Consider the following 24,092-nt stretch of genomic DNA (forward strand, 5'->3'; position numbering starts at 1 on the left):
ATGGTGAACATAGTAAACACTGTGTCAACATCATTATATTGGGTTCGTCATACAAGTACAGTGCCCATTCAAAACATGATCTGAACAGAATGGGCCGTTGGCTTGGCCTCTGGTGTTGGAAGTTATGCGGAAATAGACAGAGATTCTTACTATAGAGTAGGCTATATTGTGATCATGTTAGCATGCTTACAATGTTATGGTCTTAGTTGAACCAAATTTCCATTAAATACAAATATCAACTGTTGTAAGAAACTCGATACAAATTTTAAAATGAAAAGACATTAACATTATATATACAGTATATACTCAAAATTGTCATGTAAAACCCGTGCATGTGTCAGCTGTAACTGGAAAGACTGTATTTTCTTCCCTCTAAGTGTCTATATCTGGTTGGTTCTGGGCCATTAATTACTGAAACATAATACATAATAGTAAAATGAGTTCTACACATTTTGCTGTATTTGTTTATCCTTCTTCAAATCCTGTAAAATATCTCCTTCAAACAATATGCAGCACTGAGTCAGGCTGGCCACATAGAGAACATTTTCAGTTGGAAGGTTCCTAGCTGACCAAACTGAGTCATTTTCGTTCACATCGCAGCCATTTTAGTGTTGTTGATAGTCAGATGCCCTACATGGAGCGAGAAGGTAGGGATTTTAATGCTGTATGAATTTTGACAAAGTGCAGATCAAACCCATGACCTCTTGTTATGTTCCAGGCTGTAATTGTGCTATCGTGTTTCAGAAGAACAAGTAAGAAAACTCATAAAACTTAGAAGGCAACCGATAGCCTGATCCTAAGCTAGTGGGATGAAACAAATATGATTTATGTGGGGAAAGTAAACAAACTACCTCCACCAAGACCAGTAGTCTGCTCTTCCATGACTGTAGTTTTCAAACTTTTTAATATCAAGGACCTTGACCCAAATGAGTGCCCATTTGATATGACTTTATCCCAGGGTTCTCCTTCTGATAACAATTTTGCTTACATAGAAATTGTATGAAAGCCATGAACAAAATAGTCATGCATTTTGCCTGGATTGAATTATACTGAAAATAAAACTGTCTTTTTGCTGGGCATTCAGTGGGACTGACATTGCTGTCTCTCTCTATATGAAAAGAACTGCAGGTGTCAGACAAACACTTTGTCTGAATTCACACAAAATGCAGCGATGTGGCACCTTCTTGCAGGCTTATGTGGAGGTATGACCGTGTTTATTTGTGCTTTAAGACATAATCAATGTGACAAAATCAGGAAGTGAAATACTCGAAAGACAATTTCACATGTTTTATATTTTATATTTAAGTCCATAAAAAGGTTTAGAACCTGTAGTTTATCTATGTTATGTATGTAAGTCTAAGATGTATCGAGCTGATCCCCTGTGGAACATGTGTTTTGCAAATTACAATCTTACGGTCTACTTCTGAAACTGGGGAAAAAAAAGTGTCCACACTGGTGACGACTTGTTTGGCTCTCTAGTCCACACTGCATGTAACATATATCATTCTTCTCTATTCTTTACCCAATTTATGTGCACTTATTTCATTTTAGCTCAGGCTTTACTGCATTTTGCTTTCATTTAAAGTTGTGCTAGTTTCTCTCCTCTCCTTTGTGCTCTGTGTCTCATTGAGGATAGGGCTTAGTCCTTCCACACACACACACAGAGCAGAGGGAAAACAGGAAAAAAAGAGAGGGCCATTTGCTGTATTTAACCTCGGCTGTAACTATAGTGTCCGTTAGCTCAGTTAGATAGCTGTAGAGCTAGTGGTCCTGCGGATGACTGGATTGTGTTTCCACTGCGGCCTTAGATCACAGGGAAAGTCACAACTGGCAACGGGGCTCAGCCTCAACACAGCTGGATACCGCCGTTGTTTCTTCTCATTTTGTTTCTCTTGACAGTTTAGTTTTTGAATGTTTTTGGAAATGAAAATTTGGCCTTGATTTACTAATTGCACCTTTAAGATATTTTCTGCTTCGAACAATAGATTGAGTGCACGCATAAGGGACAGAGGTGACCCCTCTGAGGAAAGTGAAGGCGAAATAAAATTTCACATGGCCTGATGTGTTCTGTCCCTGTATCTAATTCCACTTTGAGAAGCTAAAGAGAGCAGAGGGATACCTACACATACTGTGCCTTTGGTTGTTTATTACAAAGGGTGACAAACAATCTCAAGGTATTCTGTGACTGTACATAGACATTTGTCTCATTTTACGCTAACCAGAGAACAACAAACACTGCTGCTTAGATACAGAGTTATGACTGAATTGTCCTTGAGAGCACGCCACGACTCCACAACATTCCACAATAAATAGCAATAAATTATCCTTTTTTGTGTGTCTGTGACATGTATCATGAGACATGTTTTTGTATTTAGGAAAAAATCGACTATAAATGCAACCCTTAACCTCATGCATATTCAGCTGGTGGTAGTTTCCCTTTTTACATGTGATGTTTACTTTAAGGATGCTCCTTTACTTTTGTCAGTTTATTCCTCTGATGTCAGGAACACATCATCTTTTCTTAGCTTGTCGTTTTAATATTCATTTAGTAAGCTGCCCGTGATTTATGTACTCCAACGTTAATGAGCACTTGTATGTTTAGCTAGTTTATTTGTAGTATATTTCCCCATCATAGTCACATTTCTTCTATCATTTTTTTCAGATGCTTTCCAAAAAAAAAAAAATCTTCCTCTAAAACAATACTTTATCATTTTTTTTTCTGGCATAGTTTGTTTTTTCTTTGAAGTGTAACCAGGTCCCATTTCCTGTACATATTTGACATATTTACATCTGAGTTAATCCCATTACTCTGCGTCCTGTGAGCACAGACACTTTTGTCTGGCTTCTGTGTCCTCAAAGGTGACCTTTTTGTTTCTCCTGGGGTCAATCCATGAGTTATGGATGACTACATTGTTTGGAGTAGGGTCAGCTTCGACTACAGAAACCACCCTCTTCTTCATCTTGCTTTTCAAAACCTTTTGGAACTTTTGCCGAGTGAAGGCATATAGGAGTGGGTGGGAGATAGTGGTTCCGTATGCCATCACCAGGAATCCCAAGCGGAGGCGAACAGTTAAATCACTGGGCCCAGTGCTGAGGATGATGGTGTTGAGCACAGTTATTGGAGTCCAGCAAAGTAGGAATGTGGAAATGATGAGAAGGGACATCCTGAAGACTCGCTTCTGTCTCTCCCGTCTCTCCCGGTGACGCTTTACTGCTCGTCTCAATGCAATAATGACTGACACTGATGCCCGCATGCCCAAAGGTGCATTCCCACTTCCCCTGACTCCTGTGCTACTCTGTGAAGCGTCAGTTGACTCTGCTTGTGTTGCAGTGCTCAAAGAGATGGTGTTTTTGCTCTTTTGCTTCTTTTTAGGTAGGTTGTGCTGAAAGCGAGTTCCAATGCGAATGTTAAGCGCCTGAAGGATCTTGTAGTAAGTCACTAGCATTACCACAGCTGTAAAAAAGAATATGGGGATCTGTGCAAGCAGGTGATAGTACAAACCCAGCTCTGTGTAGTACTCATTTGTTTGAACCACTGCAACCACTGTAGTCTGGTTCACAAGGTCTGAACTGGAGTTGATGAAGAAACCCACTTCCATAAACGGAACCAGGAAACTGAAAAAGGATAGAGCCCAGATTGATCCCAGTAGAGCTACAGCTCGGCCCATCGTAAGCACGCGGTTTGCTGGCCGCACTGAGATGTCATAGCGATCCACTGTGATGGCCAGAACATTAGCAGCCGTAGCTACGCTTGCAAAGGAGACACAGGCCTCATGGAAACAGCAGATCATGGCTGTATCCGCCTCCAGAGGAAGCAACACTACCACGGCTGTCAGTGGGATGCAGCATACACACACCTTGAAACAAGACAGAAATTTAGGTCATATCTCAGTGCATGATATTTTTCATACTTAGTCCCCTTAGAAATCAAAAGCTGTACTGAAAATGCCTACATTTTGCACCACAGGACATTGGATAAATTTAGTAAGCTCTAAAATAAAGGGGACATCAGACCGTCAGTTTGATTTTGCCACATTCTCTTGAATTCCTGTATTTTGTAAGTCATATTGGGAATTTTTACTACAAACAAATGAACTATTGCCTATTTGTATGAGAGCAAATAGGCAATATTAGGGGTTGTGGTAGTGCTTATTGATAATCAGACCTCATTTACCGTACTTTAGGTCCAATGACTGGCAAAACAGAAGCTATTTTGGCCCATTTGAAACTTTTTAGACATAATGTCCACATGAACTGAATGGAACAAACAACTGACTGACATAGTCAATGTGTGCAAGCACAATAGTGGATTTACTGAAATGGTAGCAGTGCTGAGAGGTCATTTTTGTTGGACTAGAATTGTCACTATGCAACCACTTGATGTCAAATCCCTGTTGGCACAGAAGTAACTGATAAAAGAGGTCAAGACTCACCAACACATCCACCACATGCAGGTTCATGGTGATGATGTTGGAAACAGAGCTGATAAGGTTCTGTTTCATACAGTAGAGGACGAGCACAGTGAGGTTGGAGCTCAAGCCCAAGACTACCTCCAAAAGCAGTAAGCCTGTCAGAGAAACCTGCCAACAAAAAGAACATTATGGCATTTAGTATGACATTCAATGTCATTTTTATCATAATGAATATTGGTAATAATAAAGTGTGAGATTGATTTATATTTTACATCATCACTCTTCAATCCAAAATCCAAATTCCTAAACACATTAATGAGACAAACAGTTAGGTTTCCTGACAATATTATATACCTAGTAAGATCTCTGTTGATTGATTTGCTTGCAGTATATAATGTATGTAAGAATATATCATGCTATCACATGATACAGGTTTGGTTGAAAAAAAGCCACCTGAGATCTGTGCACAGAGCTGTAGAATTACCTGGAAGCTGATGGGGTATATAGCTTCAGAGGAGGTCATGTCAAGGTCAAAGGGGTCAGCATTGTCAAGCACCGTCATGTTGCTCATGGTGGCTGCAGAGATCACGACTGGGGATGTGTGCATTATCCTGATGAGAGGAAGAGGCCTGGAGAGCATTTTGCATCAAACAGGCCAAGAGTTGAGGGTTAGACTTTTGGTTTTGAGAGGTACTGTGTTACAGATAATATGGCGTTGACCTGTGTTGACAGTGTTGCTCCAGAATAGGTAAGTATCTTCATTTTGCACTAACCAAAATTTTATTTTAAGTGCTACTGTATTTTATTAAAATGGTAAAGAAAAAATGTTTTTGAACAGCGATGAAACACATATGAAAACACTGAATTGGAGGAGGGTAACAAGACTGAAATGGTCATTCTTTGGCAAAACTGTAATGAATTTGATAGACCCTTGCGTGCGTAGATATGGTAACTACCATTATAACTAAGAGGGAGGCTCTTAAAATGGGGCATGTGCAGTCAAACTGTAACTATAAAAAGTGCTCTCAGTTCAACGAGATGCCCAAAAAGATGATACCAAACACAACTTTGTTCAATGTAGAATCTAGGCTGTCAAATTCAAGTACTATGTTGTCAGTGTTGGGTTGTCTGGGCATATTGATTTTAACTCTGGAGAAGATGTTATGGCAAAGAGCAGACAACTCAAGGATGTACAAAGTTTGTAATTTTCCAGAACAGGTGACCCAACATGCACACCCCTGAATATGAGAATGATTATGTGTGCAGAAGTTAGACTCTTTTAGACTCTGTCCAGCAAACAACAATTTGCCAATTTGAGACTCCCGGTTTGATTTGCTAAGCCTAAAAAACAAATGCAAGGATACTAGAATTTGTAATTCATTGACCTTGTTTCCCCTATAGTTTGGACTAAAGAGAATAGAGTGCAGGTCAGATATCAGGCTTAAACTCACCACTCCTCCCAGCAGTGTCCTCTCCAGCTCAGCAGCAGTCAAAGTGGCCACAAGGAATTTGGTGGAACATGTCAGACCATCCCACCATATCCTGAGCTGAACATCAATCTTCACGTGATGCAGCTGATTTGCAGCATTACTTCTGAAAACATGTTGAAATTTGACAGACAATTCAAAAATCTTCTGCTGGCCTTAAGTTTGGGGATACTGGCTCCACTCACGCAAGGGGAATAGTCTGTTTGTGAAACACAGAAAGCAGCACACACCCGCCCCTCATTGGGGGGCATGTGGTTTGCAACATCAGTGCGGTGCACTAAGATCAATGCTTTCTTTCATGCAAAGCTCTGTCTCTTCATTGTTTGCTGTGCTTGAGCCATTGCCTCTAGTCTCATCCCTGCCTGAAAATGATGCCAGTGCCAGAACAATCCCGCTCTCTTCACTACTCTCCTCTTTTCAGGTATTGCACGTCTTTCGCTCTTGTCTCTTTATCTCTCTGGATGGCGAAGATGTCGATATGGTCCACAGCAACTCATGTCGCATCACATCAGGCTTAGTTGTTCCTTTTGGGGCGACCCAGTCAAACCCTTGACTTCCCATGTGATCCAAGGGTGTTGTGGGGGGAGGGAGTAGGGTTGCAGCAAAGGTCACAGACCTGGATATAGGTCATGTAGTTCTCGGAGACCACTTGAAGAAACAGATCCCTTAAGTCTTAAACATTCACAGCCTTTTTACTCCCGCTTTATCCTTCACACACTGCGAGTGAGAATTGATTGAAGTGGAGAATGGTGTCATATCCTTTCGTCATCATCATCAGCTTCCCTTGTGTTTTTCCTCACATTCCATCTTTAAACCTGCAAAGGGAAAGGGTGGAAGATTTCTGTAAAATGTTATGAAAAAAAATGTGTCCTCTTAGTCTGCATGTTGCATCACGTGTCTCTGACATAATTTCAGCTCGTTTATCATCCCCTGACAGCTTGCTCCTTCTGTGCTAATTGGACGCCTGTCCTTGCGAGTATTTGCGCTTGAGTTTGTGCGTATGCCGAATGTGTGCTTAATCAGTTTCTGATGCCTTGCCTATTCTCTTTGATGGTCCTCATCATGACTTGTTCAGCAAATGAGCACTGAAAACTGTGAACTGGTTGTCTGCAGACTGTCTCAGTGTATGAAGCGATATGCTGACTGACTGTCACAACAACTGGCCACACACTGTCTCAGTCAGTTCTTAGTTTAAAAACCGGCTGGATTGTCTTGAGGTTTAAATGTGAAAAGATTTCAAGCGTATGTAGTAAGGGTCTGACAAAAACTGAAAGCTCTGGTTGGATTCTTAGTCATGTTTATTCATTTTCAGACAGACTGACAGTTCCTAATTTAGATCAAAATTTGGCCAGTTTCAGACTATTTCTGTTTGAGCAACATGTTCGTTTTAGGATCTTCGTGTTTAGATACCATGTAGTATCAAGTAAGAAGCAGTTTTTGAAATTGTGTTTATATTACTCAAAATAAGCTATCAAAAATATTATTTTGTGAATTCTAATTTCTGTACACAACACATGCATAATATCAGTAGATATGGTGACGGATAAGCGGTATAGAAAATGGATGGATGGATGGTGTTTATCTGTATTTACATGTGTATTTGTGTCCCAGTGCATTTCTGCTTTGGTCATTTAAACACCACTAGAGGTCATTTGCTCAGTTTGCCTTAAAAAAAAATACCGTGGCCTATATTGATTTTTCTTTTTACTTTAAGATGTTTTTTTTTTTACTGAGATAGTGACAGCTAGAGGGAGACAGAATGGGATGTAGGATAGAGAGTAGATGACATGCATTAAAGGACAGGGTCTGGAAATGAACCTGGGCCTTTGCTGTAAACAAACATAGTGTGCGCTCCACCTTGTGAGCTACCAGAATGTCCCTAACAATATGGCATTTGCACAGACTATTTTCAGATAACCACGTGAGCATGTCACACTAGTTGGGTTCAGTTGGGCTACAACTTCTCCTGCTTTGAATTTAGTAACATACTAGATTGCCAGACATAGTCCTGCCTCAGAGTTTTCATTTAAATATGAATGAACAATAGCTATCACATGGCACTTGGTATAAGACAAATGTGATATCCGTCTCTGACCTGTGCATGGGTTATTTTTTGATATCCATGTAGGTTGTTGTGGGTTATATGTAACATTTGTTTGTTTTTTGTTCTGGAAAAATCCAGAAATTTATTTTAGCCAGATAAAAACATGGAGTGTGGGACATGTTGACAGACGTAGGTTTACCTTAACCTTAACCACGCAAAACTCGGGCCCAAACCAAACCAGCCAATCACATCCAATCTGATGGAACACCTACTACTGTCAAAATGGCACACCTACCAAGTTCTGGCGAAACGCCCAGGTTCCAGAGCCGCCTTAAACTGCAGTTACATAAATCTTTAAAGGGGTGCCCAGGTTTGAGCAAGGTGAGGGAAAGAATTAGCTTTATATGGTCCATTATATGGTCAACAAAAGTTAATCACAGTTTTAATAATTGCATTCATCATGTGGCATTTATTAACCACAGATGCCAAGCTTTTATTGAATTTAGCTGTAAGGATTTGACCCACTTCTGTTCTTTACTGTAAATTGAATATCTAATTTACAGATATTCAATTTACAGTAAAGAATAGAAGTGGGTCAAATCCTTACAGCTAAATTCAATAAATGCTTGAGTTTTGCCCTGTTGACAGGACTAAACTTGTGACTTAAAAATGTCCCCTTTCAATATTTTCTGCTCCAAACAGTTGATAAATCAAGCTGAAATAACGAGTGACAATGAAAGTAATTGTTAGGTGCAGCTCTAGCAGTTTTATGATATAAAGGAACATTTGCCATCAACTGTCACTGTTCTTCTTCTGAGACTCGGTTCATTACTTTTAGCTCTGTAGCAGTTATACTGTCGTCATAATCTTCTTTTTCATATAAACTTAATAATCTTTTCTTTTAGTTGTATTTTATATTACACAACCTCACTATTAGGAGTCAAATGAGTTCCATTTTTAGTTTCTCCACTTTGTGTAGTATGAGCTTTCCTACAACAGCAGAGCTTGTCTCTTAGTGAGGAAGTGAACTCTGGTTAGCTTATGAAGACCCATGTCCCTTGCTTTTGACAGCCGCTCATTTTGTCTAATTATTCTCCACTCAAAATAATCGCTGCTTGAAAATCGTGACTCACAGGCTGAACTACATGTCAGCTTGCTCTGTGTGTGTGTTTTCATCTCGAGCTAAATGTGTTTTTACAGTGCCTGCGTGCAAAACATTCATATTGCCTTGCTGTCAGAACACAGATAACAGTGTTAGTAAATGACTGTGGTGTGTGTTAGTTTACCTTTAGACAAAGACCAGTCCTCAGTGATCCTTGGGTCTGTCGGAGTGCTTTCCTTCTCTATGGGTCTTTTGCAATTTCAATCCCCAAAGGTGGCTGAGGTTTAGCTTAGTGGTCCATCATTCAAGGATTTTGCACCACACTGTTGAGTCCTTTCAGGATGGAAATTTGAGTGGTTTGCAAGCATGCTGCCACAGAGTCTTGTGGGAGCAAGGGAGATACTGACGCTGCTGCTCTGCCTCCCCCTCTCTTCTCTGTGCTGTGCTTCTTTTTCTGTCGGTCGGTCTGTCTCTCTGTCCTGCTTCCTGCCTCTCTCTGTATCTGCCTCCAGTAGCCCTTCCTACTCATCCATCGCTCCCTCCCCCTCCTTCTTCCCTCTCTGAAACTGTCTTCTCCCCCTTCCTTTTCTTCTGCGCTTGACTAATTGGACTCCGAAAGCTGATTTAACACTCCCCTTATAATTTTTTCAGTTTCTTTTTTTTTTTTTTTTTTATGTTTCTTTAATTCCTTTGTTAATCTTCTTTTGCTGTCTGTAATAAGTGGGGGAAACTTAGGGTCCAACATGCAGAGACAACACAGATCGTTTTTGCCTTTAAGCCCTTGTTTCCTTCTCTTCACCTCTGAGCCATCTACCCAGAAGTTTGTTTGCACTCATTAAAGAGCCCAGGTAGGAGACGGTGGCCATGACAATACTAATGGTAGCATCCTTCCTCTTAGGACTTTGGCCACTCCTCCACTGTTTGTGTTTGCATAGCTCCTGCTGGATGGTACGTGCTTAATTGTCCCAATCTGGCAACCATTGGAACAGTCACAGTGTTGCCCTTATTGCCTGCCAAACATAACTGCAAGGTAGCTAGTGAGTGAACTAATCAGGGCTACTTGGCATTGGCATGGCAACAACAGCCCCGCCAGCCAAAGCGAACGCAGACTGATGGATCAGAATTCAAATCAGGGTCCATCTATTGTCCTCTGACACACATCTCTCCACTGATAAAACAAGAACTTCTGATTTTTCACATCTTCCATGATCTGGTCATTGTATCTCAGCTCGTCATCTGTTTATTCAAGGAGCATAAGCAGAGATGATGGTTTCCAGTCCAGCTGTTTCACTGACATGTGCAACTCAGCGGGGGGTAAGGTTCCCCCCAGACACACATCTCAAGCAAGAGCTATTTAGATGGCAGACAGCAGGGTTATATAGACGGAGAAAACATGAGAATGATATGTAAGTGTGGCAGAGATAGAAACAGAGATGGAAGCAGCTTGGGGACCAAGAGAAAAAAAAAATAGACAGTTACAGATTTTTTTTTGTCAGCAGAGATGACGTGATGATGTGTGAGGCTAGTTTCACACCTAAAATTGCTTTAAGCACAATAGAGTGCAACAGAAAACATCCATTAAAGTTTAATGAATGCATTAATATTTCAACCTGATATCCAAGCTGTCTGCTGGCTGCCCTAAAGCTTCTGGCTGTTGTGTAGTCCCCAGCTGTGCTATTTCAAACAGAGGTGCATGTGAGTGAAAGCAAACGCAGGACTGTGTTTGTGTGTGTGCTTTGCATTTATGAAACAGCGGTCAGGCTGTAAATTCTGATTCCTTGAAACCACGGGGGCAAAAGACATACCTTTGAAAAAGGACAGTCTAGATAAATTTTAGTTACAGTAAGCCAGCAACAGGACCCATTACACCTACTCATATACTGTACACAAACCATTAGATATTCTACCACACATACTGTACATGATTACTACCACATGTTAACCTTTTAACAACGGTGAGAGCAACGGGGTGCGTGAGGCCTGGCATTAATTTTGTGTATCCTTCACAATCGCCAAGGCCAATATAATCTAAATATATCAGTCTCTTTAGGAGTGACACTGAATATCTTGTTCGTTAATCAAATTATATTCACAAGTCATGTACATTTCAGTAGAACAGGGTTCAGTAGAACCAATATACATTTAGTATTTTATTTCAGTAGTGTATGTGTACGATTGGTGCATGACTGTTGATAGAGTTAGTGGGTGGGAATTGGGACAGATCACAAAATATCTCTTTATAGGAGCCTAATGGGGCTTTCCCACTGGCATCCATCATTATAGTTCATCGCCAAGATGGACCATTTTCAGAGTGAGTCCAAATGCATCCGGCCCGCATGGCAGTGACGTCTTGCCAACCGTGGCCGACCCAAGATGACCCCCCCTCCCCTGTTCTTCTCATCATACAAGCATGTGTTGTGACTCAACTCATGTCTATGCGGGATACCAGAGACAAAATCTATATTTAAAAGTCTCTGTGTGTTCAGCTCTCACTAGCTTTGTAGCTCCTAATTCAATCTTTGTGTTATGAAGTTTAAATTCTCTCCTGCATTCCTTTTTGTAGTTTCTGCTTTATTTTACTGTTTCATCATATTCTCTTTCAGCTATAGTAGTCGTGTTAAGTCACACGTTGAGTGAAAACCCAACATTTCCGATTTTGCTGCCTCATAATAGAAGCCTTTAAATAAAAAAAAAACAATGACAGACTTTTACTTACAGGAAATTAAATGCATTAGCCATTTGTTAGTGGTTTCTTCAGTACTACTACATGGAGGGAAGAGCATAAGCAGCGGATGAGGAGCTGCAGGTAGCCCTGTTGTAATGGAGATGTAAACCCCTGGTGTGCTGGTTTGATGTGCTGAGTCAAGCCAAACCTGCATGTGTATGGAAAAGACCCATAAAACTCTGTCTCCATTACGGTATGTTTTGTTTTCAACACGTTTTGATTTCATGTAGGGATTCAATCATTTCACAAGAATACGTAGGAGGGATAAGTAAGAATGAGAATTTGTATTGTAATCAGAGTGGGAGTAACAATAAAACATCATAACATCTTAACAATACCCAATTGTCAACTTGCTCTAATATCCAATTTCAACCTTACTTCCATCAGATTCCAGACAATAGAATTCAATTTCACTGTGCCTTTAAGCAAATGCACACACAGCGTCACATCATGGTTTACACTAGTTGTAACACACTGCAGCCTGGCAGCTGTACAACCTCGGTCTTCTTTATGCATGTTATGTTTAAGAAGCTGTTTCAGGCATTCTTCTTCTTGAAAGCTAAAAAAAAAAAAAAAAAACCCGAAAAATATCTTCCTGCAAAAAATCAGTTGTTCTGGCAGTACTGTCTGCTTTGTGTTGCAACACATCTCATTTTTACTCGACTAAACACTTGACAGGCAATGTGTGTTCTTTCAAAAGTTAAGCACCAAACAAACAATCAACCCAAAATCCTATTTATTATCAGAACTCATGCAAGAAGTGAAGTGAGTGTTTGAGTAAAAGAGTCATTCTGTTTCTGTTTTTGAATTAAACACTATCATGGTTTTGCATTTAAATCTGTGCTCTTTTTCAATTCTCGTTTGCATTCTCAGTTAAAAAGAGGTGAAATGCTTGCCTTTGACATTTCAACATAAATTTAAATAACATATCACTGTGAATATACTAAAGTAAAATATTGAACATGCGTAACTGATTCAATGTGAGCCCTCCTTAAGGCCACTGAGTCGTTTTTTCACTCAGCTGCAAGTGTCATTTCACAGCCTTGATCAACAGATGGACAGCTCTGTGCTGCTTTTACATTGTTAGACTATGGTGTTCCCAAGTGAAGTCGTCACAAATGTGTTCACTGAAACTGATTCTATTCATAATAAAGCAAAACTTTGATTGATAAGCTGCTGAAATCTTATCCCTCACTTACCACCTCATCCTTCTTAATTTGCGCTCACAGATAATTATTTCCTGACCGTTAAATCTGCTCTGATAAACGGGAAGCAGATCCCTCCCTGCTGCCTGTTCCCATCCATAACACACTCTGCTGATTACCTCCATCACCAAGGTGACGCTGAAGAGGGGGCGGGGTAGGGGGGCACGCTCACCATGCTACTAATTTCAGTACTTTGATAAATGTTGTTAAGCGTATGTCACGGGTAACTTTGATTATTAGTGATATCTATCTGGATGTTCTTTGAAGAATGAGCTGATTGAATTCCCTCAGCACAGAAACCAGGACACATCTGTGCCAGAGCACAGCTTATCCCCTGGGAACCAACACATAATATCCAGTGGCCTGTGTTGTCTGTGTGTGGCTTCAAGCGTGGCATATTAGACAGCCCTATGAGCATATTATGACACAAGTCAGAAAAGACCAACCTTTTTCTTTTCCCCTCTCTCTCTCTCTCTCACAAACACACATATCTAAACAAGCAAAGGGATACGGGGCTCAGCTGTTCGATCGTGGTTTCTGGCAGGCTTTGTTCTGGGGTTGAGGCTTCTAGCGGATGGCTTTTGAATTGAATGTGGCTTCTGTCCAATTCCCTGGTCCTCTGTGTCTCAGCCCGCCACCTGCCTGGTAATACTCTCCGTCTCTCTCTCTGGGAAGAAGAGCAAACAATCTGCAGCTCTAGACAAATAGCACATCTGAAGTGGCTTGATATCAGACCCAACACCCCACAACTCTACGCCTCTCCTCTCATAATCAGCGGCTGATTTCCCTTGTACCTTTTGTCTCCCTTATTTATCAAAACATATGGTTGTCAAAAAAATGCTAATACTCAGGAAAATTCTAATCGGGGCTGTCATCAAAAGAGAGTTGGGATGATGTTGGCATGAGACTAAAGGAATGAAACTTGACTGCTTTTCATGTCATATCAAAAGACAAAGAACAGGATGATGGAAGACCTCAAGTGTTTAATTCACTTAAACACCCACATTAACAGGCAGTAGCATCCAACAATTTCTGTAACTTCTGAAACCCACAATCTGACAAACACTTGATGCAGCAATCAGCCAGATATTTGGAGATTTAAAAAAAAAAGTTGTTTTTTTTCATTCTTCACCCAATTATTGCCATTATTTCTTATGTGCACAAACATGTGCAACAGTTTGAATGCCTTTGAGGACAGACTCTCCTAATGTGTGTGCATTTACATTCATTTGGACAGTCATAAGGTCTGTGAAGACCAAGACTTTGTTTGTGCTGCTTCTTTTCAAGCATATATCTGCATTTGGGATCAGTAGTGGGGCTTTTAGAGTCACAGTGCTTTCATAGTTTCTCAGAGAGCTTGTATATTGGCTTCAGGTCGCGTGTTTGTTTGTACATGATGGCCACCTAACATATCCTGTGTTCCCTCAGAGTGTTGCGTATGTCTTAAGTATCATCAAGAAGCAATGAAACTTGATGATGTTGACTCAGTTAGCAGCAAAGCAAATCTGCCTCCCTTTTTGTTACACATTTGTTTAAAGATTTTGGCAAGCGTGCTCACCCTTGTGGTGTCTTACACCATTGCCTAACTGCTGTATGCATCTGACATTGCGTCCACACTGACTCCATTAAATATAGAGCTTTATTACATCTTTAATGTGGAATATATTAATTACACTGCCTGCAGTGATCCCTCAGCAGCAGAAAGAGTAAGTGCAAATTCCCGTCAGAGCCTCTGCCATTTACAGTGCTGTCCACAGTGCTGAAACAGTGGAGACAGACAAATGTTACTTATTTCAGTTTCTTAGTCTGTTTGCTTTTTGTGATCGTAAATACAAGTTATGGCTTTAATTCCAGAATAGTAATCCACAGACAGAAGGGAAACGATGAGAGAGGTCTGCAAGCAGCTGTTCGTAATGCCACCGCTACTGATTTTAAGTGATTATTGTGAATGCCACAATTAATAAATGTCAATAAATTGCTTTGTTTGTGATAGCAGTTTAGTTTTATTTGGTGTTAATAGCCCCTATGTGTTGCTCAGAGTGCTCCAGGCATTGTGGATCTGACTTTTTCTCTCCCTGTCCCACTGGAACAGCATTCTCTTTGTGTTTTGGGACTAAAGTGGAGAAAATAATTGTTTTGGGTGGTTGTACAGAAAATAGACATGTGGATTTGGATGATGTTTGAACCCATCTGCGCATCACTACTGTCTTTTACAACGAATGAACATTTCTTTGTCAATGTTGTGCTTTCAATGCATGAGAGAGAAATAAAAATAGAAACAGGACGTCCAACAGAAGTTCAGCTAAAAACGGCAGTGCAGCATTGCATTGCTCATTATAGTGAGGACACTCCAGTAGGAAAAACTAAAATTGTACTGGTTTTGTTGCTGGCACTTTCTTGTGTTGTATGCAGTTAGGACACTGTGCTATTACAAAGCCTTGCTTTGGTAATTTGTTGATATTTTGCCTCCTTCTTCCAAATGGTTTCTCACACAACACTTGGCAGGACCACCAACGACAACTTGTGAAGAGCACGGGAAAAAATATGAACATGAAAAGGTGGTAATTCAGCATATAACTATGTCATGCGTGAACCACTACAAAAAAGGAGAAAACAGAAAGATCCTCAACCTTACTGTGATTTCCATTCTACTGTTGGATTTCGATAATGTCTACCAATCCCAAATGATCCCAGTTCCTTTTTATAGTGAGATGTTTTACAGCTATGCTTTCAGTTCTCTAAGTGTGTCTCAGCAACACGGAAAAGGATTAATGAGGAGAATTGGAACAAAACCTTATTCTTGTTTTTATTAACTTGAACAACTTCCATCACTGGATTTGTCTATATTTTTTCCTAATGTCTGGCTTCAGTATTGAAAACCATGTGGGACTGGACCCAAACAAACATTCCTATTTGTGTGTCTGTTCATTTCAGGCGAGTTTAGTTTCAAAAAATATTTTATTGCTCAAATAATGTGAGGGATTGGAACAATTGTCCAATGAGATAATCTAATCTATCTAACATATCTAATCTATGTTGACATGTATTGGTTTGTACCACCCAGTGGAAGAAAGCTAGCCGCATTTCTTGATTTGTTCAAATAGGCCTGATAGTTGTAAAAAACACTCTCAGCAATGACTATGGCACTTTCCTTGCTAAACAAAAACAACCCTTATTGAATAAAATATTTTTTCCTCATTCAGCAGCTTTTAACGATGTTGTACGTACGTGTGTAAATCTTTTAGCTCTCTTTTTGCTGGTTCCTTGTAGCTATGCATTTTCAGTTCAGACTATTTGAAAGTGTTGCCAGAAGGAGGCTGCACCAGCAGGTCGTGGTTTAGTCACACATGCACCAGTCTGTTGTCTGCTGTCCGTCTTCTTTCCTCATGTCTTAGCTGTGTCTGCCTGTTCCAGTCTGCTCCTCTGTCTGCCTGGCTTTGCTTCTCTTTTCCTTTCTAGCTGAATGAACTTCTCACACAAGTTAAAAGTGCAGCGTCACTGCCTCGAAGCTGTTAAGAGACATGTAGACGATTTCAACAAACAGCGCCATACATATCATTTTGTACACCACTTACAGCCTCACTCTGCCGTACTCTGCTGTTGTACCCTTTAGTAATTTACTGTGAATTGTAGTGTTAACACAACAGTTCAGTGGAAATGACTGAGAGCTAACAGCAGATAAAGAGATCATGCCTGCAATTTTGCTTTCGCTGCTGTTCGAATCATCATGGTGAACTTCAAGTGTTTGTTGGACAAAATCACACATATTGACGGTGGTAGATCAATTTCAATTTCATATCAGCCCAAAACAGGATTCAGTTGCAAGGCAAGTCAATATTTTTTTCCTTTAATGCGTGATCAGGCTTTCCAAAGCAGGTGGGTGGACAAACAAAGTAGGGGCAAATGGAGAATGGAAATGTTTAACACGCAGTTAGAAGTGCTATGTGCTTCTTTGAAATAAGTGTTGCTGACAAATCTGTCAAGCTGACTAGTCCCTCTGTCATGTTTTCTGTCAAAGCGATGCAAATTAAATAACAGAAATATGATAATTTAATCACAAAAGAAATGTGTTGATGAAGTTTCAAACCGATAGGGCCATTATTGAGAAAGCGATTAAAAATCATTTTCTTTGTGAGATGAGATGTGAACATGATTTTTTTTTTCATCCATGTCTCCTGGTGTTCCTTGAAAGACCTGGAAACAATTAAAAAATGAAATGATATATTTTTTTTTTTGCATTTTATTTTTTTTGTAGATTCAATTGAACATTAGGGAATTTACTTTGGGAGTTTATAGAATTGGCTGCATCAGGGGACACTTATTTGAGACCTGAATAAATAATTTCATTTTATGCATCAGTTATTTGTTTTTTGTCTGTCATGTTCCTAATAGTACCACTTCTTGGTTCAGACTGCAGTTTAAAGCTTCAGTTTGACCACTGTATCTCCAGTTGAACAGTAACTGGTACTTTAGACTTACTCACTGGATTTGTAGACTGTTGGTGTAAGCCTGCGACTGGCCACCTATTTAGCCAATGTCTGCTGTCTGCGTTTTAACAACAACAACACGTGAGCTAGCACCTTACACACTGAAAATGCCAAGTTATCATAACCCTGATGAGGTTGTTACCGGTATGAACCTAAACAAGTAAGCAGCTCTTATATTTTGTTTTGCACGGATCACGGTCATTCTAGATAAGATAAGAAAAGATATGCCTTTATTAGTCCTGCAGTGGGGAAGTTCTCAGATGTTGGGGCCTCATACCAGCAAAGCATGTATGTATTTAATCTCAGGGCTTGTTCCTCTCAACACAGTTTTGCAGGTGCACCACTGTTGCAATCTGGGTTTAATTTAATTTATTTTGATTAAATTCAATTTATTTACATAGCGCCAATTCATGACAAGAGTTATCTCATGATACTTTCCAGTTAGAGCAGCTCTAGAGCAAACTATTTAATTAAATTGTAATACAGAGAGCCCAACATTCCCCCTTGAGCAAGCACTTGGCGACAGTGGCGAGGAAAAACTGCCTTTTAGAAGGCAGAAACCTCGGAGCAGACCCCGGCTCAAGATGGGCGGCCATCTGCCTTGACCGGTTGGGTTGAGAGAGAGGGAGAGAGAGAGGCAGGGGGAGGGAGAGGGGAGTGCGGGGTGAGAGAAGGAGCACACAGATGTCATACAAGAGCAATGTTGTGATTGATTTAAAGAAATACAAGCAAGCCAGAGCATTTTTCCCCCCCTTTCCCAAATTATAATGGGTGCAAACAGACTTTTCTGCTGTTGTTTTCATTTATTTATTAATGGATGAAATAAATGAAAACTTATAGAATTAAATATTACTATGGAGTATTTTACCCAATTTTAATTGTGCTAAATTATAAAAAGAATTGAAGCAACACCACTATGATGCATGTCAACAAAAAAACAACACAAAAGAGTCTTGTTAGTGTTGTGTTGTTTTTTTCAAAGAAATATAACTCCTGGGATATTTAAGAGGATTACATATCCCAAAGGTTATATTTCTTAATAGAAAGGAATGAAGTACTGGATGTTTGTGATAGCACAAATGAAAGTGGAAGATGTAATAATTTGTGGTTTCTTTTTTTTGTGTGTGTGTCTGTATGTGTCTGCTTGGACATGGTCCAGACTATCTGTCGCAAGGTGTGGATCTGAGTGGCATTGAGGTGATTGAGAACGATTTACTGCTGATCAGCAGAGCCAGGCTGGAGGTGGAAAACCAGGCCAAGAGACTGCTGGAGCAGGGCATGGAGATCCAGGTACACACAGACAAAAACACACCTCTGTTTTTTTTTTTTGCTTGTTTTGGACCTGTTGTACAGCTCGAACTTTGTCCTCTTCTAATTCCAAAAAAAAAATAAAATATAAGTATTAGAATCAAATGTTTCCTCTCTATTTTTGGAAGAGAGTCCATTATTTACCTGAACTGTATGATGATCAGCTAGTTTTAGTTTGCTGCAGTGCAGTCTTTTTCCTGAAATCAGACAATATTATTATAATTCATTTCCTTTTTCAGTCTCAATCCGTGTACCTTCAACTCAAGTTATTTCCTATCCTGAAACAAAAATCTGAAAATGTAAAATTTATCACTAACTTAGAACTTATTAACAAGCTTATTAGTGTTTGTAGCCGCGTTTAAAAAACCCCCCCACAGAAATATAGATGTTTACCTGTTAATTTTGCCCTCGGAATACGAATTTCAAGCCAACAACATGCCCGCATCAACTTTTAGGTATGTCCTCTGATTCCTCTGTATCTGCCATATAGCTTTGATTCTTCATTTGGCCACAAGATTATTGTTAATAGAGTCATGGATGTGATATATTAACAGACAATATATGACCAGTTAGCAGCTAATTCATGTTGATGTTGGACAAGGTTAGGGAAATTGCATGGTTGTGAGTAGCCTATTAAATTTAATAAAATAATCATGAGATTGCCCTGTGTATTGTAGGCACACCAATGTTGTCTTGCACTTGTCTGTTTGGGCCCTTCTATGCTCATTTATAGACTGGACACAACCTGCATGTAACTGTACTGACTGTAACTCTACTTGATCACTTCCCCTCCTCAACCACACAAACACCACTCAGGACTACAGCCCATTTATTTACTGTGCAATATATTTATATTCTGTACATCTACAAAAGTACTATTTATTACAAATACTCACTGTGCAATAATAATTACATATGTATATATGCTGACTGACTTTTTATACAAACTACCTCACTTTCAAGTACTTTTTTACTGCATATTTATTGTGTGTATATATTATATTTTTTACTTTTTTTCTTTTAAAAAGAATATGTCGGTAATTCCTGCTATGCTTGAGCCACTGTACCGAAATTTCGTTTGTGATGAAAATCCAAATGACAAATAAAGAAAGTCTAAGTCTAAGTATAAGTCTAAGTAGCTGTTGTTAAAAATGTTGAAGGGTTAGGATTAATATTGAGAATTTCTATAAATTTCATTTCATGTTAGAAACTGCTTTGATATCCTTTGTTTTGAAAGAAAGAAGAGAAAATCCATCAGGCCAAAGGTACATGGATTAGTCTGAAATTGCCTCCACCGTAACTGTGAGGGAGGGTCCCGATTTTCCTAAACCAATCATCAGAGATCGGTGCATCCACCTGCATTATGCATTTTAAGACTACTTTGAAATGATTTACTTCATATTTTAAGGATAACACTTTTTTTAGTGTTTTTTAGTGCTAAATTTTATTCAATGTGAATTATACGCTATATTAAAACGACATGGTGACAGCTTCATCAGCACCATGGACAATACTGCAATACAACAGCCTGCACCTCAGTGGACATCTTATTTTTACTCTCTCACTTGTTACTTGATATTGGCAAACATACACTGAAAAAGATCCAATATTTTTTAAAATCCTAAAGCCCAGAAGATGATTCTGGAAAAGAACTTATGCATAAATGATATAAATAATGATCATGGCCTATTTACTGCATTAAGTGGCTCTGGCTGAGTCTAATAAAACTGCAGATGAATAAAATCTGTTTTTACACTCTGCCTTGCATTTCCTCATACCCCATTCTGTGTCTGTTTTGGAGCCTTGCTGTGGCAAAAGTGCATTTTTTTCCCCCTGAAAACAGCCTAACTGTAAAACTATCCGGGAGGAACCTGTTTTGGTTTGCCCACCTCAAGTTCATCTGGAGTTATAGAGCTTAATTTTGTTATGTGCAGGTTGGCAAAAGGGTTGCCAAGAGATGCACAATGGCCATCTGGTTCCAGTTAACTTAGTTTCTGATGGTGAAAACAGTAGCTTAGTCATGGTGGTAGTCGTGGTGAAAGAGAGAAGAGAAGGCACGTGTCTTTGGTATGCCATAGAGACAAAAGTATGGGGCCACCTGACCATTACACCTACAGGGATTTTAATGACATTGCATTCCAAGTACATAGACAACTTTGCAGCTATAACAGCTTCCACTCTTCTGGGAAGGCTTTCCACGAGGTTTTGGAGTGTTTCTGTGGGAATTTTTGCCCATTCATGCAGTAGAACACATGTGAAGTCAGGCACTGATGTTGGACCAAAAGGTCTGGCTCACAATCTCTGTTCCAGTTCATCTGAAAGGTGTTGAATAGAGAAGTGTGGGGTTGTTTTCAGGAGCTGGGCTTGGCCCCTTAGTTCCAGTGAAAGAAACTCTGAATGCTTCAGCATACCAAGAGATTTTGGACAAATCCACCCTCCCAACTTTGTGGGAACAGTTTGGGGATGGCCCCTTCCTGTTCTAACATGACTGCACACCAGAGCACCAAGCAAGGTCCATAAAGACATGAATGAGCGAGTTTGGTGTGGAAGAACTTGACAGAGTCTTGACCCCAAACTGATAGAACACCTTTTGGATGAATTAGAGTGAAGACTGTGAGCCAGGCCTTCTCGTCCTACATCAGTGTCTGACCTCACAAATGTGCTTCTGGAAGAATGGTCAAGAATTCCCATAAACACACTCCTAAGCTCTTATAGCTGCAAAGGGTGGGCCGACGTCATATTAAACCCTATGGATTAAGAATGGGATGTCACTTAAGTTAATATGTGTGTAAAGGCAGGTGAGCGAATACTTTGGGCGATATAGTGTATCTTGTCTACAGCAGTTGCCATTGTTGTTGTTTTCACTCCATTTGAAAGAAGGCTGAAGCTCATAGGGAGACAGAGGATGGACGCGCTACTCTGTGTGGGTTTATGAGAATTCGTGGACGAGGAAACGATTTGGCAAACGAAATGTTCCTCCAAGCATAATTTTTCACATTGTTATTTTGGAAGTCTGTAAATTGCTACAGGCAGAGACCATTAGTATTAACTCCTCTTCCAGTGTCCAGTTTTTGCTAAGCAATTGTCTGTGTACGATTGGGAACGTCTGCTTCACCTTGAAGGTCTGTGTGCTGGTTTCACTTTGTCACTTCTTCCGAGGTCTGATAATTTTTTGTTTTGCATTCAGATTTGTAATGATTAAAAGTTTCAAAATGCGTTAAGCTGTGGTTGCTGACTTAAAGAGAAGGACAACAGTAGAAGAGCAATGCACATTTTGTAAATGTGTCATCCTGTAAAAATACATGTGAGAAAGGGAGCACACGTGAGCTCTGCTAACCTTCATCTGCCCCAGAAAGCCACGTTCTCAAGGGGACAGTGTCCCATTAAAGAAAACCTGTTCTTGCATGTGTGTGTGTATATGTGTGACACTCTGTTCAGTGTTCATGATGACACATTGTCTGTGTCCAGAGAAGTGTTGTAGTGGTGTTTCATCTTGTGTGCTAATGGTACAGCTATGTTCTGCTATGTTCTACTTCAGCATGGAGAGATGAATGTGGATCAGGCTAGGCTGGTAGTATGCAAGAGTCTCTATGACCAGGTGCACGTCTTTCTCGGTCACAAGACATCTCTCCTTTTCTGATTACACCTCTTATCGTTCCGTCAAATTGTGTTTATTTCATCTTCTTCCTTCTGCCCATTTGTCACATTAACGGCTATCAGAAATGAGAGGGTAAGTGCCCTTCAAACTGGTGGAGGGCTCTTTATGTGCAATACCTCTGCCTGAGATGAGGAGTTTCACCGCCTTTTTTTTCCCCCTCCATTCAGTGGCAGCTACTGTCAAAGTAGATGGAATTGGTGAATGGAAAAAAAATGTTTCTGCTTTTCTGTTAAATACAGAATTTTAGGACAGCAGAGTGGTGAGTGTGATATTCTTGTTGTACTGATGAAATTAAAGCTGTAGAAATGTACACAGAATCTATTAAAACAGATAAACAGAAGGGTGGAGGTGCTGAATTTCCGGGACCTCTGGTGGTATTTTGTTGTCACAGGCATTGGAATGTTGGGTCCCTTGGGTCCTATGCACTGAGGCTGGAAGCTCCACCTGGTTGGAAGGTTATTCACTTCACCTGTCAGTGGTGTTAATGTTGTGAGGCACTCCAGTGATTTAGCATCCGTTAAGTTGCGCTTCATTAAATTGAGAGACTCACAAGAGACAGAATGGACAGACAGACAGAATCAGTTAGACACTCTTTGTTGGGTAGAACTTCGTAACACATGGTTTCTTTTAAAAATTGAAGTCTCAGTGACAAGTAGACAGAACTTATAACAGCAAGGGGAACAGATCACATGAAAGGCTACTTTTAATATGAGTACTTATAGTTTTAAAGAATAAAGATCTAAACTCAAAATTTACAATGTCTGTAGTTCCTGGTCATTTTTAGGGCTAGTGGAGCATGATTCCTCATGAGTCCGGAAGGAGATCACAGAAATGGAAGTAGCCCATGAAGAAGCAGTACAGATGAAAAGGAAAATTAAATCTACTTCTGGATTTTATTTTTTTCTTCTGACATTTAAAATCAGCCACGCTCATTAAAATATTGCCTCTTTTGGCGTTACATTTTAAGATATCACAAGCAGACTGAAGTGATTGTTAATTTAAGCAACTATTATACTGACATATTTTTGAAGTGTGTAAAATTTATGATAATGCAGATCGCTTGAGTGAAAATGAGACTGCAGGACTTGAATTTGCTTGGGATAAATAATTCATCACAGTGAACATTCAGTCTGCTTTATTTGTTTAAAAATGTTAACCTTGTCAATCATCATTTGGTAGTAGTTGCACCTGGGAACCGTTTCGATTACCGTTCGGTGATGAGTCTGTTTCTGGAAAAGTGATATGTTGACAGCCTGTGAGCGAACCCAGAGGACAAACGTTGAGTGAACACACAACTGATGACATGTGACACTAACTTAACTGTGACAAAAGAGATGAAAATAAGGAAGATGAGTGTAGGGAAGGATTTTGCCGTGATTTTAGCTGGTTTTTAATGAAGATGGAAATGCCTTTATTCATATTTCATAATAGCCTGTTTCAGAATGCCTGAATTTAATAGATTTCACAAAAGAAAACCTGGCAGAATCCTGCCATTGTCAAAATTCTCGTTATTTATATATTTATTGTATATGATAGAAGTGAATGTATTCCAACCTTGTTAATGGTTTCACTGCCCTCCTTGTATGTCACTAAAACCTGTAGCTGCCTGGAAAACAAAACAGTTTGATACCTCAAGGACTTTTAATGTAAAGCATCTGCACAGC

The 24,092-nt window shown here is 39.8% G+C and overlaps 2 protein-coding genes across 3 annotated transcripts in view; one reads left to right on the forward strand and one right to left on the reverse strand.

The window, feature by feature from the left end:
* Positions 1-24,092, forward strand: part of cog5 (component of oligomeric golgi complex 5) — a 59,634-nt gene that overhangs the window by 9,416 nt on the left and 26,126 nt on the right. Inside the window, exon 7 of the mRNA XM_046378484.1 lies at positions 18,622-18,752. Within this exon, the coding sequence (XP_046234440.1) occupies positions 18,622-18,752 (131 nt within the window). The remainder of the gene's footprint in view (positions 1-18,621; positions 18,753-24,092) is intronic.
* LOC124053389 (G-protein coupled receptor 22-like) lies at positions 1,983-9,518 on the reverse strand. 2 transcript variants are annotated; one of them, XM_046378486.1, is made up of 5 exons: positions 9,230-9,518; positions 5,864-6,714; positions 4,897-5,041; positions 4,434-4,580; positions 1,983-3,857 (listed from the first exon to the last, which is right to left on the reverse strand). In XM_046378486.1, exons 3-5 carry the CDS (start codon positions 5,017-5,019, stop codon positions 2,805-2,807), a joined length of 1,323 nt encoding a protein of 440 aa, XP_046234442.1. In that variant the 5' UTR covers positions 5,020-5,041; positions 5,864-6,714; positions 9,230-9,518; the 3' UTR covers positions 1,983-2,804. The 2 variants fall into 2 exon arrangements, with proteins under 2 accessions (XP_046234442.1, XP_046234443.1); XM_046378487.1 differs by lacking the exon at positions 9,230-9,518 and having other exon boundaries at positions 5,864-6,735.

The sequence above is a fragment of the Scatophagus argus genome, chromosome 22 (assembly GCF_020382885.2).
Source record: "Scatophagus argus isolate fScaArg1 chromosome 22, fScaArg1.pri, whole genome shotgun sequence".
Classification (NCBI taxonomy): Eukaryota; Metazoa; Chordata; class Actinopteri; family Scatophagidae; genus Scatophagus; species Scatophagus argus.

What these genes read in the sequence shown, in the direction of transcription:
- LOC124053389 (XM_046378486.1), bottom strand. Translation starts at nt 5,019, where the DNA reads ATGCACACATCCCCAGTCGTGATCTCTGCAGCCACCATGAGCAACATG. An exon ending in TATACCCCATCAGCTTCCAG is followed by an intron (nt 4,581 to 4,896) that starts GTAATTCTACAG and finishes TTTTGTTGGCAG; the next exon opens with GTTTCTCTGACAGGCTTACT. An exon ending in TGCATGTGGTGGATGTGTTG is followed by an intron (nt 3,858 to 4,433) that starts GTGAGTCTTGAC and finishes TCTTGTTTCAAG; the next exon opens with GTGTGTGTATGCTGCATCCC.